General features: G+C 37.7%; 1 protein-coding gene across 4 annotated transcripts in view; it reads right to left on the minus strand.

Annotated features, from left to right (window-relative positions):
- Window positions 1-14,849, minus strand: part of FNBP1L (formin binding protein 1 like) — a 52,762-nt gene that overhangs the window by 4,982 nt on the left and 32,931 nt on the right. For 2 of the 4 annotated variants that reach the window (XM_054638016.2, XM_054638015.2), the window contains exons 5-13: window positions 14,767-14,829; window positions 13,412-13,516; window positions 12,046-12,174; window positions 9,828-9,974; window positions 8,889-9,092; window positions 6,432-6,590; window positions 2,980-2,994; window positions 826-935; window positions 114-246 (exon numbers count right to left, since the gene is read on the minus strand). In XM_054638016.2, the coding sequence (XP_054493991.1) occupies window positions 114-246; window positions 826-935; window positions 2,980-2,994; window positions 6,432-6,590; window positions 8,889-9,092; window positions 9,828-9,974; window positions 12,046-12,174; window positions 13,412-13,516; window positions 14,767-14,829 (1,065 nt within the window). The remainder of the gene's footprint in view (window positions 1-113; window positions 247-825; window positions 936-2,979; window positions 2,995-6,431; window positions 6,591-8,888; window positions 9,093-9,827; window positions 9,975-12,045; window positions 12,175-13,411; window positions 13,517-14,766; window positions 14,830-14,849) is intronic. The other 2 variants (XM_077182247.1, XM_054638017.2) reach the window with 2 other exon arrangements.

Consider the following 14,849-nt stretch of genomic DNA (forward strand, 5'->3'; position numbering starts at 1 on the left):
ATGTCTACTCTTCAATCAAGTAGTTTTTCTGGGTGTTATATTTAAAATCTGTATGGCAAAGTACAGTTGTACCGATCATTTACATTTTCCAAGAAACTGTTTTAGAATCTAACCTCATTCTTGTGTATTTCCATCCGAAGACGGTCCATATTGCTCATAGTCTCAGTTAATTTTGGTTGCAAACTGCTTGGATCACCCATCTGTGGATTTTTTTCATAAACATCCTTCATCTTGATGAGGGCATCTCTAAAAACATACAAACCATTACAATAATTAATATACCAGTATTGATTCATTAAAGCTAAAATAATGTGTATGAGATCCTGAACTGTGATTAGATCTCAAGCACAGCAACAAGGAACTGCTGGTCTTCATACCATGCCTAAATCCTTCTCAACTCTGTCATCTCAGCCTTCTGCTTTCCTTTCTTGTGCTGTGCACAGGCACACAAGGACTCCAGCTGTTGACTCTTACCTGTCCAGTCCCAGTACTGTTTCCATACTGTTTGTTGTATACAATTTCCTAAATACTGGTCATGTTCTGTTCTTAAAGCACGAAATTGCAGCTATCTTGCTCAACTGACAAACACATCTTTTAAAACACCATTTTAGAGCCAATGCTCCCTTTGCAGTATTAGAATCAAAATGAGTATTACAGTAAAGCAGAAGGAAGCAATATTAACAGAACCTACATACAACAAACTATCAACTTTAAAAGGTTATTAATAGCCTGTCTCCTAGCTTTTGAGCACTGTTGGCTTACGTAGAGGATGTCAAAAAAACCAGAGAGAGAACCATGACAAAACCCCCCAAAAAAAGCACTCACTTTTGGTCTGTTTCCTTCTGTAGCTCTCTGTTAAGTTCATCAATTCTCTGCTGCAGTTTCTTGCGTCTTTGTTCTGGAGGGAGATGGCTGAAATCTTCTAGTGCAGGGCCCTGCAAGCAGAAATCCCATGAAACAAGCTACCACATGCACAGGTCTGGGAGCTGAACTGACATACCCACACATGGACAGTGCTCACTGGAAGCAGATGGACCTTCTTAAAAACTCTACTTGACAGACAGCTCTACAAAAGACTGCACAGAGTAAATGCACGTTCTTGCTGCCAGAGTGGAGTCACTCAGGCAAGGTGCTTTCTGCCTTCTGTAGCAGTTGGCTCACAGAGGTAACTCAACATTTCTAGACTTTATTTTTCTGAAGTCGTATACCTCCTCTTACATCCACTGCACTTAAAGAAGATTAAGAAAAGACAGAATAATTTGAGTCAGAACAAAAATCTAGGATGTGTATCTAATATATATATACATATATATAAATTGTTTCTTTCTCTGGACTGTGTTCTGTGGTTATTTGGATGGTATCAAAAGAAAAATGCTGTATTTTGGATCTTCACTCCAAAGCACTATTATAGTTCTCTTCCAGAACTTTAGCAATCCTAGAAAACATATTAAAATTTACAAAGTTCTGATGAATTCTACCTCAAGTAAAACTGGTTCACAAAGCACAGAAAAAACCTTTGTAATATCAAAAGTATTACTTAAATTTGTTTATTTGACTCAAAACTTGCTCAAATACTCCAAGTCACCTTTTTTTACAGGAAAATAATAAACAAAAAACCAACAACCAAAAACTTCAGGGAGGGAAAAAACCCCTCTTACTTCCCAAACTTTAAAAAAAGAATCATAAACCAGCCAATTTAAGACCACCTGTTTTATGAACCCAAACCTGCAAACTTGATTGAGAACTTGTGCCAGGATTATAATAGGCAGGATAGAAGGGCCTGGGTATGAAATGCATGGGAAGAGATTTTTTTTAATGTATCTTGCAAGTTTGTTGTGAAAACTCTTCCCGTCAGGGTGACAGACACTGACAGTGTTAGGAAGGAGGTACGGTACATGTCTTACTCACCAAAGGGTTGGTTTGTTGGGTTGTTTTTTTTGGTTTGTTTGGTTTTTGTGATCCCATTTGCCTAAGGAAGTTGGTTTTAACCTAAGAAACCCACTTACCCTCCATGGAGGCAAACCAAACTGGCCAGCATTTCTTTTGTCAAGAAGGAAGTTTACAGAAACTTGACTGTTCAGATTTTGACACAAGCCTTAGGCTCAGATGCCAAGTTTCCAACACCCTCGCTTTAGATCTTCTCACCCTCTCAACTTTTCTGCACTTGTAAAATCAATCTCATTACTTTTTAAGAAGGGAATACGAGATATGGTAAAAGAAGGAAAATCAAGATATGTTTTCAAAATAAAACAAGGGTTTTCTTTCTGGAGGAAGAAGAATACAGAAGAATATAGTGTCTAAGTCCAGAGATGAAAAATGACACCAACAAACTTCCTATTCCCTTCAGAAAGTCTCCCAAGAAAACACTGCTAAGTGGAATACACCACAAAGAAACAAAAATACAATCATGTCCTCTCTATCAGTCTTCCTTACATGTTGGTTTAAACCAGAGTATCCTAAAAATTAATCAGAAGAACAGAGGGCTTTTTTGTGACTTTTTACTGATTTACCCTGCAATACAATATTGATTAAGGCATGATTTTATTTAATATAACAGTTTCCTGTATTTCTAAGCATAAAGATCCTCCCCTGCATATTTTTCTTCCAAATTCAAAGGAATGTAGTATTCAGTATTTCTTCATCACACCAATTTTATAATCTTTTCCCATACATATTTTATGCTGCTCAAACAATTTTCCTAACTAAGAAAAATCACCAAGTATTTCCATCATGACCAACTTGTGAATACTGGTCAACTCTAAAGTCCGAAAATTGCAGATTTAGTTGCAGCCAGATCACAAATCTAATAGTCTTACATTAAAGCATGGATGATTAAGAAGACTGTGCATATGAGTGGAAAATCTGGAGATGTATTTCAGCACCTGACTTAAAGCAGTTATGATATGGAAACACTTTCAGAAGATTATTTTCATGCTATCTCAGCAGAAGTACAGCAGACAGATCAGCACACGGGCTTACCATCTTCACCGACCACTGCACAGTTCATTTGAAAACAGAAAGAAACGGGAAATTACTCACATGCAATGACCAGTTACCAAAGTGACTAATGCCTAAATATGTATTTTTAAAAATCACTTAAGGATTGAAGTTTTCATTTATAAAAAATACATTTTACTGTAAGGACAATAAAATAATTGCTTTAAGAATTACTGATTAAAAAATACTAGGTGATAATGGGTACTTTCAACTTACAAAATTTTAACACACAACTTCATTAAACTACTTTTGAATTTTAGTGTTCTGAATAAAGGGCTGAGCCTTCTGTTGTAGGAAAAGAAACACACACACAGCCAACATTACACAAAATAGCAGAATTTGATGATGATGGACTGATCAGCCATATACAAAAATTTTTTTAATGATAGCTCAAAATCCACTGCATTCGCTCTTATAAATGTAGCTTTTGCAATGTATTTAGTCTACTATCACAGCAGATCTAGAATAAACAGACATTTTTAAAGTCCAGAAGTAATTAATTTTACTTTCTGAAAACAGCATTTGGGTCATTGTTGTTATCTAAAATTGTTTTAGTCCAGATAAAAATAAAGACATTTAAAGAGTAAAGACTTTATCCTTAGAAGAAGCAAATAAAACATGGGTGCCAGGAGCTGAATCTTGGCTTTAACATTCCTAGCATTTTGAAGCTCTACCATGCTTTTAAGGATTTGGACAACCCTTCCCAGAGAAACACCAAGCAACTTAGAAGACAGGTATCTCAACTTCACTTTTACCCTGAGCAATTTTTAAGGCTGCTGCTTGGGGTACATACATGACATCAGAATTTCTAGCAATGAGGGACATAAAGCACCTTCACAAACAGTATTTTGGTAGGAATCTTGAAGTCCAGAGATGCAAAATGACATCAACAAACTTCCTGTTCCCTTCAGAAAGAGTCTTCCAATAAAACTCTGTTAGGGTTTACAGATCACTGCTGATAATGCAGATATTTTATGTACCAAGTGGCATCAAGCACAGACCTCTGTAAGCACTAGCACTGTCTGGAATTGTTAATATGTCAAAGGAGAAGCAGCAGCAGGTACCAGCAGTGCTAACACAGCTGCACTGGCTTACACCTTCTGTAAATACCTACTCTAGAGCTACTCGTTGCTGCTCTTGCTCTGGAAAATGACAGGAAAATGAACTGTGTGAAGCACAGAGTGGAGGGACACTGGGTCTGTGATCTCCAGCACCTTGACTGACATCCTGTACAGGGCCTGTTAAATAAAATGACCAGGATGCTTCACTGGCTGATGGATGCCAACTCACAGATAAAGCTCAGCAGAAGCAAACTGAGCAGCATCTTACATGGGCAGATGGTCATAGGACAAAGGGGAACATTTTTTAACTGAAAGAAGATAGATTTAGATTGAATGTTAGGAAGAAATTCTATATTCAGAGGGTGGGGAGGCACTGGCACAGGTTGCTCAGAGCAGCTGTGGATGCCCCATCCCTGGTAGGTTCAAGGCCAGGCTGGATGGGGCTCTGAGCAGCCTGGTCTAGTGGAAGGGGTCCCTGCCCATGGCAGGGTTGATCTTTGAGGTTCCTTCCAAACCAAACCTTTCTATCATTCTATGGTTTAGTATTTCTGCATTTCAGTACCACTTGGAAATAATTTTCCAGGGACAAAACACGTGGGAAACAGCATCACATACTATTAAGCATTGAATCATTGTATATTATAAAGATAAGACTGATCAATGAGATTCAAAAAAATCTATTACTAGTCCAGTATACATTTAAGTTCAAAAGACTTTAAAAATATACAATAATGTGGTCTTTGTTAAAATGCTTGCAAGGAAATTCAGAATATATGTAAATTAAATGCTCATTTTTGAAGATTTTACAGAGATTAAGTCTTTAATATTATGGCACATTGGAGTGAGTATAGATCTGCAGGACCCTAGTGATGCTTCCTAATGTTAAAGAATTATTAAATTTAAATTATTTAAAGAATTTATTAATTCAACTTTACAACATGAAGAATATATTTAAAAATCAATAAAGATATGGCTTCATTTTCCATTAGCACTCTATAGTAGTTATATGATCTTTCCCTTCAAAAGAGGTTCTAGAACTACTGGTACTACAAGGTGATGATTGGTGAGGCAGGAGTCAATACTTGTAGTGATCCACAGAATCCAAGTGTAATCAAGGCCTGTGCCATTCCACCAACTCCCTAATCCAGGCAGCTCCTCCCTGTGCACTGAAGAGGAGGCATTACCTCCACAACCAGACCCAGTTATGATCTAATGACTTGGAAGGGAAAGGAGACGCCACACACACTTAGAGGAACTTCTAAAAAATGGCAGTGCTAGGAAGGCTCTCTCCAAGGTATCTGGGGGCCTGAAATTAGATGCCACAACATGATTTAAGATAAATAAAGTTTTAACTGTAACTCATTCTGCTTCACAATGACAAGAAGGGAGCCTCTGAATTGTATCTTTACTGCATTGTTGTACCTTGATCTCCACATTATGACAACAAGAGTCAACCATTCTTGATGCACATGAGATAGCAAGTCCATATTGTCTTGAAATACCAAAAAATTATTAATTATATACAACCAAATGCATCCAATTACCTTCTTATTTGGATGAATAAATCCCACTAAACAACATAAACTGGGCAGCCTGTGCTTTTCTGGCATAACAGGAAAGTAACAGTACACTTATCACTAGCAGCATAAATGTTGCTAGGAAACCACTTCATATTTCCCTTCTACTGGCTTCCAGACAAATTCTATTTGCAGAATATACTACTGTATTAGTAAATTAATTTATAAGTCTCTGTGGCATTTGGTAGTAATTTTTTTCAATAATTCTACCCAAAAGAAACTAGGACAAACAAGAGCAACTAATTAATCAGAAAACACATTAATGCTGTAATTTTTTTTTTAAAAATCAGTATTTCAAAATCTGCCATCACCATAAGCTATAGCATTTAATGTACAAAAGGAATTAAATTCTTCCTTCTTAGTTCAGTGTCTCGTAATCAACTTCTACTATTTTCAAAGTCAGCAAATAAGACATTGGATCTGTCAGATGATTTTTGTGGTAACCGTATATCCAATGATCAATTACTGAAAATATATGGTACATGATGGTAGGAAAACATTTGTGAATGTGAACAACAATGAAAATCAAACACATGCTGAGCACCCTCTTTATAACACCTTTTTTTAGGCATGAGCATTTCAAGTGTGATAAAGAATATTTCAATTTTAATTTCTTTTTAATCTGTTGGTAACTTCTGAATAGTATGAAACAAAGTATCCTAAAACTGACCTTATGGCTGACATGTTACTTTTAACTAAGTAAGCCTTATAATGAGGGTGAAGAGCATTAGAAAAGCCACATCACAAACACACTGCTCATAGCCCATCATGCATTTCAACTTGTTATCAAACTTACCCCTCTTTTGAGGCTTCTGAAAGAAGGAATTCTGGGCTTCCCTGTTTTTATGTCACTCATGCAATAATGCACTGGTTCAATGGAGAATATGGGATACTGGGACCCATTAGGAGTACTGGATGTGTATAAACTAGTAGGGGTTAGGGGTGGGGATTGTGGCTAATGTGGAAATAAAGAAAGCAATAAATAAGCCAAATGTTCAAAGTGATTTTAAAATGAAAATTCTGTCTTACAAAAATAAAATTTCCATCCAACACAGAAACAGGTTGTAACATTCCAGACACATTTATACTATAACTGCATTGGGTTTAAAAGCTTTCTGTCATGAGTTAATCTTCAGAGTTATGGGCTGCTGCAGAGAAGGAAGGAAGCTTTAGCCTCAACACTGGCACAAGATCCTAACAAGATCCCAAAGCTCCCCGTCTCTTTTCCTAAAACAGCTCTGCTATTGCCAGCTTAGTTACAATCCTGGAAGCTCAAGCATTTCTGCTCACTCCTTCCTCCTACATATTGAGGCACCCGACCAGGTTGGCCAAAACAGAAATATTTGGTACATCCATAGAGAATGACTAAAACAAAAAGCATTCTCAAACTCTGCAGTCAAGCTGGACTGACACAATGGCTGCATGGCATTCTTAATACCATCACAAGAACCTCCTTCCCTTTTTTCAAATTGCTTCTCTCATTTTTTGTCTCTTATGCTTCTGCTATTCTTGCCCAGTTCAATTTCCCTCTAATCCCACCGCTGCACAACTCATTCCCTTTACAAAAGGCTTTTATGTCTTTGACAACATTAAAAATAGGTAAAGGAATACCTGGAAGTCAAGACCAGCCATAGTTTCAGCTAAATGAAGGTCCAAAGACCCCCATGAATACCCCAGCTGTAGTAAACCAACTGATTTTATAATAGATAACTTAAGAATATATTTTTAAACATGTGAACAGTATTTGGAATTAAATATGTAACTTTCAGTAAATATTTTGCTTCCAGCTGCTGTTTTGTAGAGCACTCCTCCATCCTCCCCAAAACCAGACAAAATCTCATCCATGTCCTTAGGGAAGAGATGCATGCAGTATGTGCACACATGTCACACCTGTGACTCCACAGAGAAACCAGTAAGGCTGCACTCCCTGAATGCTGCACACACACAGTGACTGAACTGGGGAGAAGGAAGAGTAGGGCAAGTCTTGTCAGCTTATTTCAGCTGTCATCACACTAAGGGATTTCTAATAAACTACAGCAACTGCCAAGGACCAGGCTGAAACCAGGGAACATTCTGTAACTCTCCAAACTCTCAGAAAGATGTCTTGTGGTCAAACTGGCAATTGTCATCTGATTTCAGAGCAGGCTGAATCTCACCCACCTCTGCAGACAAATGCAATATATATGTCCATGTATTAATGCATGCTATGAATCATTAATTATACTGCATGAAAAGGAAACAATCAGTTTTAACACACAGCTGGAGTTACATCATATACTGAGGATGGAATAAAAAAATCAGCTGTATCCTTCCTTTCTGTAAATACCTACTCTGTCAGAATACTATCAACTGGAAAATAAATTCCACTATGAAGAAGCCCTAAGAATAGTTTCCTGTAATAAATGACAGAAACTGGCTTGGAGCATTAAAATAATCTCACAAAAATTTGTGGGAATCATTAAAACAGCTCACTGATATGCTCCAATATTAAAATAAGATAAATACATTTAAATATGTACATGCCCCATTCATTTATATAGCTAATTAATGTACTGACAATCTTCTGTTGATCCACAAAGGCATCTTGCACAGAAAGTGTGAACTGTAACTCATAAGAAAACAAAGTAGTAATTTCAATGCTTTCAATTTTTTCTTGAGCATTGGAATATTTTTACCTAGTAATATTTCTTCTAGTACATTTACCTTTATGGAGCTTCCACAGTATGTTTTACCAGTGATAGATTATAAATTTTGATGTTTTCAGAGAAAGCTTGGGAGTTTTCAAAACTTGTAAGAGGTGTAATAAAAATCTGTACTCCTCCATATAAATGTGACATTTAGAAGGGGGTTGCTTTTTGTGCCATAACAGACAGGTCTGAAGTCTGCCCAATTCCAAAGCATTCTCTCTCCTCTCCTTATTTTTACACTCACAATTAATACCTTTCCTATGCAACTACAGAAAGTCTTTACAGAATCTTAGAAACATTACAGTAATGGGAAGCTACTTTTATCAAATAACTATTAAAAATGCTCCCAGACACAAATTACTAGAAGAAAAACTGAAAAACTTCCCCATTGACAACTTGATTTTTACCATGGTAAGTACCCAAACCTACTCAACCCTTCTGATCTCCTTACACATACTTTAAAAGACATGGGCAGGCAAGGGGAAGATTTTTTATAACTACATTAATTGCTGCTTCCATGTACTTTCAAATTTTAATTTTCCCAATAGTAATTACTTAATTGTTACCTTTGGTTTCTTTCCAAATAGCCACAGCTTTCCTTTAGCCTTGCCAACTGTAGTTTTTGTATCAATTCTCATTCCCTCTTGCTTTGGTGTACTGATGGTTCCATCAGAGATAGTTCTGTAAATATTCTGACTGTAGTCTTCAAATGGAAAATCTCCAGGAGGCTCAAAACCAGATTTGAAGCAGTCTATCACTAGTTGAGAGTCCTAAACACAGGACATTAAGGAGTTTAAAAAGCAAACTCATCAAGAACCAGAGAGAAAAAATGGAGACAAATTTTCCATTTAATTGCAGAGATGCACAGAAAGTAAGAGTGAGCTCAAAACACACACTTTTGGATAGAGCAAGTGAAGATAACATTCTTTTATCTCAGCATTGTTCATGAGTGTATAGCAAAGCATACTCTGCTATTCAGAATATTCCAGTAAATACTTCCCAAAGGTTACCACAAATTTAAAACAGGGCCAAACTACTTTCCCCCTTTTAATCTTACAACAGTGGCACTGAAATGAAGACAGAACTAAGAAACTAGATGTAGTAAGATAAAATAGGACAGAACCTGCTGCAGTCAAGCAGGACACAGAATGAATACTTTGTTAACTGAACACCCTTTATATGTTTTAATGTCACATGCAGGGGAAAATAATGACCACGGTATTGCAGGATATTTTAAGATAACCAAAATAATGTGTCCAAAATCACACCCAATGAGAATGTGTCAGAGATATTCAGATTAAACTAAATCAATAAAGCAGAAAGAGAGCAGACAACAAAAGCAGAAGTGGTCCCTTCTGCTGAAATGGAAGTCACAACACTTTTGAAGCAAATATTTGACAAGAGAAAGATAACTGTACAGGGTAAGTCAGTCCTTCCCCTCTTCACAGCTTCTGCAGCAGTTCAATTGCTCACACAAATTTAAAAAGTTACTCAGTTCTACTTACTCTATGTTCATCAACTGATTTTGCTGCAAGGATCATCCCCTCCAAGCATTTTGAGATAATTGGAATAACCTTGCGCTCAGAGTCAGCAAAGCCTTTGTAACATTCACTAAGTTTGATAGTCCTCCTTTCATCCATTTCTTGAAGTTGCTGCAAGTGCAAAGAAAGATAAAATAAAGCTTTCATTTGCTGGTTTTTTTCCTCCTCAATCCTGACATATGCAGTTACTGTGGTCACCACAGTGTGGGACAGAATTTCTATGCTTCCCCAGTATTTTTATCTGCTTAAAAAAAATCAGAACTTAGAACTCCTTGCAGACACAGTCTTAGGATGCCCAGTACAATAGTTATGAAGACTTCATGCTCTTTGATTTCTAAAAATCATGTAATGGATGGGACTTTCTTTTCCTTTTTCTTTTATAGAGCACATGTACAGTGTTTACAAGCAACTGTTTGAAGTATTTGTTTTATGCAAAAATGAGAACCACATTGAAGAAATTTTACTGATTTCTACATCTCCTCACTCTCTCCTTCTAGTTCAAAGTAATTCCTCTCTGGTGATAAATATATATATCCATGTTGCTTTTATTATTATACCTTCCAAGCAATACCAATTATTTAAAATACAGGAAAAATAAGAAAAATTAAAATTATTGGCACTTTAGACACTGATTTGAAATACAAACCATTTCCTTTAGCAGTGTGCAAGAAAATAAAGAGAAGAATACCATTACATAAGATTTGCAATCAAAGTTTACTGGAACAGAACAAAAAAGAATAAATTCAAGAGAAATACTGTTAAGATAACAGCTGTGGGCTTTTCACCTGAATGTGGAAAACACCCCAAACAAAACCAAAAATCAGTAAAACATATACCAATAGGTTGTCAAAAACTGGATAAGAAGTTGAATCTTTCCTCTATCTACACTGAGGCAGATGTCTCAAACAATATTCAATTTTGTCTCTCTAAGACAAAACAACCACCTCGACGTGCTAAACCCTTCTCCAAGTTTTTCCCATAGGATGTCCCCAAATACTTGCAGTGAAGTAATAAAGTGTAGTCCCAAGAGAAAACAGGACTAGGCCATTCTGCTCTTACTGTAGAGTTCAAAAAATATGAGTAATATCTTACAATGCTAATGGATCTTAACCCTGGAGAAATAAAGGCAGTAAAGCACAAGTCTGGTGCAAGCTACAAAGATGATCAGCCTGTTTCTGCTGGGAGCTGACTGCAGTTCTTGGATCAGTGTGTGAAGTCAGACCTACTGTGGTGCTGCTTAACTGTTAAAATATTAGAAAATTCTCTAATAAGCCAAGGTAGTTTTCTCCTGTGAATCCTAGACCTTCTAGTAAGTATTAAAAAAAAAAATACGAACTGACCTGTGCTGCTGGAAAATATCAAGCATATTGAAGTTGAATTCCTCCAAATAAACCCAGTGTTTCATCTTGCATTTCCTCACTCCCTGTCTCAGTATCAGTTCCCACCCATATTTCCCAAATGGCTACATGCCAACACCCTTCTGAACTCTCCTCACCTGATACCCCAACTATTTTAAACTGGTTTTCCAGTTTTGCAAAGTCCATGTTTTTGAAAGAATGTTAAAAAAACAAATCTTACTAGTTACATAAAGCATCTCAAGAGATCCCCACTTTGGATGCAAAGTATTGATCTTTAACTTTTTTGCTTGGTTTAGAGAGACCTGTGGATTGCTGGCAACAGTGATGGAGCAAGGACTAACTGGGGGCTGGGAGGGTGCTGGAACTTGTGCTTCCAATGCAGCCTTTTTAACCCATGCATGAGATCCATGAAAGCACAGCCACCGTCAGCTCTGGGCTGTCCTTCACCTCAGCACAGGCAGAACATCACACAAACTCACAAGGACCCTGAGAACTACTGACCAACCCTTATCAGAATGATTGTTTTAAATGTCTTCTCTCACCCAGACATCTCAAGTGTTTATTTTGCCAGACCCTTTCAGAAATATTTAAACTAAGAGTCTATAAAGTATAAATCTTAGAGAAAATGCAAGCAAGCATTTTAGTTAGAAATCTACGCATTAGTATGGTAAGCAGTCTCATGAAAAAACACAAGTTGTCTCAAGATTATGGTAATTTCTTGATAAAATGATCTACTAACATCCAAAAAACCCAGAGTTTTTAATTTTAAAGCCTACTTCTTCATTAGAAAAGGATTAGACATACTTTATCATGAATTCTTTTACCTTGTAAATCTGAGGAATGACAATGTAGTAGTGTTTGTGCTGTTCTCCATTAAAATTCTGTAGTTGTGCAGCATATTCATTTTTGTTTTCATCAGCCATGTGTGTGCGCAGGTTTAACTGTTGCTTGGCCTAGTAGGAAAGTGTTACCAGGTTAAACATGTCTTGTACTTTTCAGTGACACACAGCATTCTTTTAGTTTATTTTATCAACTGTGCAGTAACAGTAGTCACAAGTCATCAAAGCCAACATCCTTATAACTGAAATATAAAGAATGTGAGACTTGACATATACTGACACCCCAAAATCTCATTTGTTGTACACAGAGAAAGCAATGATCACTGTAGCTCCCTTAGCCAGACTGCTAAATGTGTATCCTAAAACCCACAGAAGTGACTGATCCCATAAACCACGAGGTACCAAACAGCAGACAGCTGCCAGTTAAAGGAAGACACCCAGCACAGCCATCCAGAGGGACTCTCATGAACTTTAACAAGGCCAAGTGCCAGGTCCTGCATGTGAGCTGGAGTGATCCCAAGCACTAACACAGGCTGGGAGAGAATGGGGTGAGAGCAGCCCTGAGGAGAAGGCCTGGGGGCCCTTGCAATGTGCCCTCACAGCCCACAAAGCCAACCCTATCCTGGGCTCCACCAAAAGCAGCGTGGCCAGCAGCTCAAGGGAGCTGCCTCTGCCCCTCTCTCAGCCCTCCTGAGACCCCACCTGGAGTGCCCTCAGCACAGGAAGGAAATGGACCTGCTGGGAAGAGTCCAAACAGGACAAAGATCATCAGAGGACTGGAGCATCTCTCCTATAAAGACAGGCTGAGATTTGGAGATTTTCAGCCTGGAGAAGCAAAGGCTTTGGGGACACCTCAGAGCCCCTTCCAGTACCTAAAGAGGGTCTACAAGAGAGCTGGAGAGGGACTTTTCACAAGGGCAGGTAGCGATTGGGCAAGGGGGAATGATTTTTAACTCAGAGGGCAGGTTTAGATTTGACATTAGGAAAAAATTCTTCCCTGTGAGGTTGGTGAGGCACTAGAACAGGTTGCCCAGAGCAGCTGTGGATGCCCCATCCCTGGCAGTGTTCAAGGCCAGGTTGGACAGGGCTTTGAGCAGCTTGGTCTAGTGGAAGCTGTGCCTGCTCATGGCAGGGGAGTCCTCAAGGTCCATTCCAACCCAAACCATTCTGATTCTGAAGCACACTCCTTTCATGTGCTGTCTTACATGTCACTGGAACTTTGATTTTGCACATAACAAGTAAGCATATTTTACACACAATGTTACACACTCCATGAATATTGTTTCAGTACTGATGATTAACATGTAAATGAAATACAATTGATAATAAAGTAAAGCCACCACACCCTTACCTTCTCAACATCAGCCTTTGTCGCATTAGTGTCATTGTCCAGTCGCTCATAGCTTTGCTGTGCCTTCTCTGCCTCTCTGCATTCTCTCTCAAATTTCTTTTTGCTCTACAAAAGGCACAAACTTACTGCTTCAACAGCCACTATTCCAACATTAATTCTGAATTCTAAATATCAAAGCTTCCTTTTAAGTATCTTAAATTCACTAAGTCCCTTTAAAGAAGCACATAGTTAGCACAGCAACTAGGTCAACTGAATTATTTTGAAGGCAGTGTGATGGACGTATCTACACTACAATCATCATCAGTATTCATGTCAAGTGCCACAGCTGCAGGTAGCACAGACAACAGTATTCAATATACTTGATGTTCTCTATATGCAGCTGTTGTCAAGACAACTGCTGTAGGAAAAATTATTGCAGAATTTCACATCTCTAGAGAGAAACTGCAACTGAGACACTGTGCTCCTGCTTCACAGCAAAGTCAGGCAACTGAGGTGGGTGTGTCCCTTAAAGGCATCTAAATGTATTTAAAAGACTGACTTTGCACTCAGGTAAATATACTGCACTGTATTGCTTGAGCTGAACTGTGGGAACTATCTTGGTGAAGAGATAACATCTAAAACCACCACATATGCTTCTATTCTGATCCTCTGATGAAGAGCAGAACTCTTTGACACGACAGGGAAGCAAGACCCTGCTCATCTGGGACCACAACAACAAAACAGAAATTCCCTTCTTCAGTACTGCTTCACAATAATCTGAATCAAAGGTATAATAATTTTTTAAGACAGACAACCAGAATATCAGAATGCATCTTGAACAGACTTGGTTGAATTTTATATTTTCTTATCTTTAAAAGCATTTGTTTCAAGAAAAAGAAGCTTACAGCCTGTCCTACAGACATTCACTTTCTGCATTAATCTGTTAAACAGTAATTCTATCTTCCAAAAATACAATAGTCTATAGTGGTATTCTTGAATATACCTTGGAACAAGCCCTCAAGCTCAAGTCAAATTCAGTGACTTAAGATTTCATCTTCATATAAATAAACTATCATTTTTAGTAGCCCAAGGAGAAGCAACAAAAGTCTGTACCCATGTTAAAACCAGATTCCTTTATGCTGGTTATGCTGGATAAAAGCCAAGGCTTCTCTCAAACACAAACACAGAAGCTGTTTACAGGAGATTTTTAATTTGGGAACTATAAATACATTGAACTGTATTATGTTACTAAATTATTTGTATATTTAGTAATATACCTCAATATTAAATCTAAGCAAGAGAGATTAAAACAATTCCACTATAGCCAGTATATCTTATTTAAGTTCAAGAGGAATAAAATCCAAACACAAACTCACATTATCCATCTGTTTCCAGCACATGTCCAGATACTGCTGAGCCTTTCGCCCTTCCTGAAGATGCTAAAAACACCACAAATAAA

This window comes from Agelaius phoeniceus, chromosome 8 (genome assembly GCF_051311805.1).
Source record: "Agelaius phoeniceus isolate bAgePho1 chromosome 8, bAgePho1.hap1, whole genome shotgun sequence".
NCBI lineage: Eukaryota > Metazoa > Chordata > Aves > Passeriformes > Icteridae > Agelaius > Agelaius phoeniceus.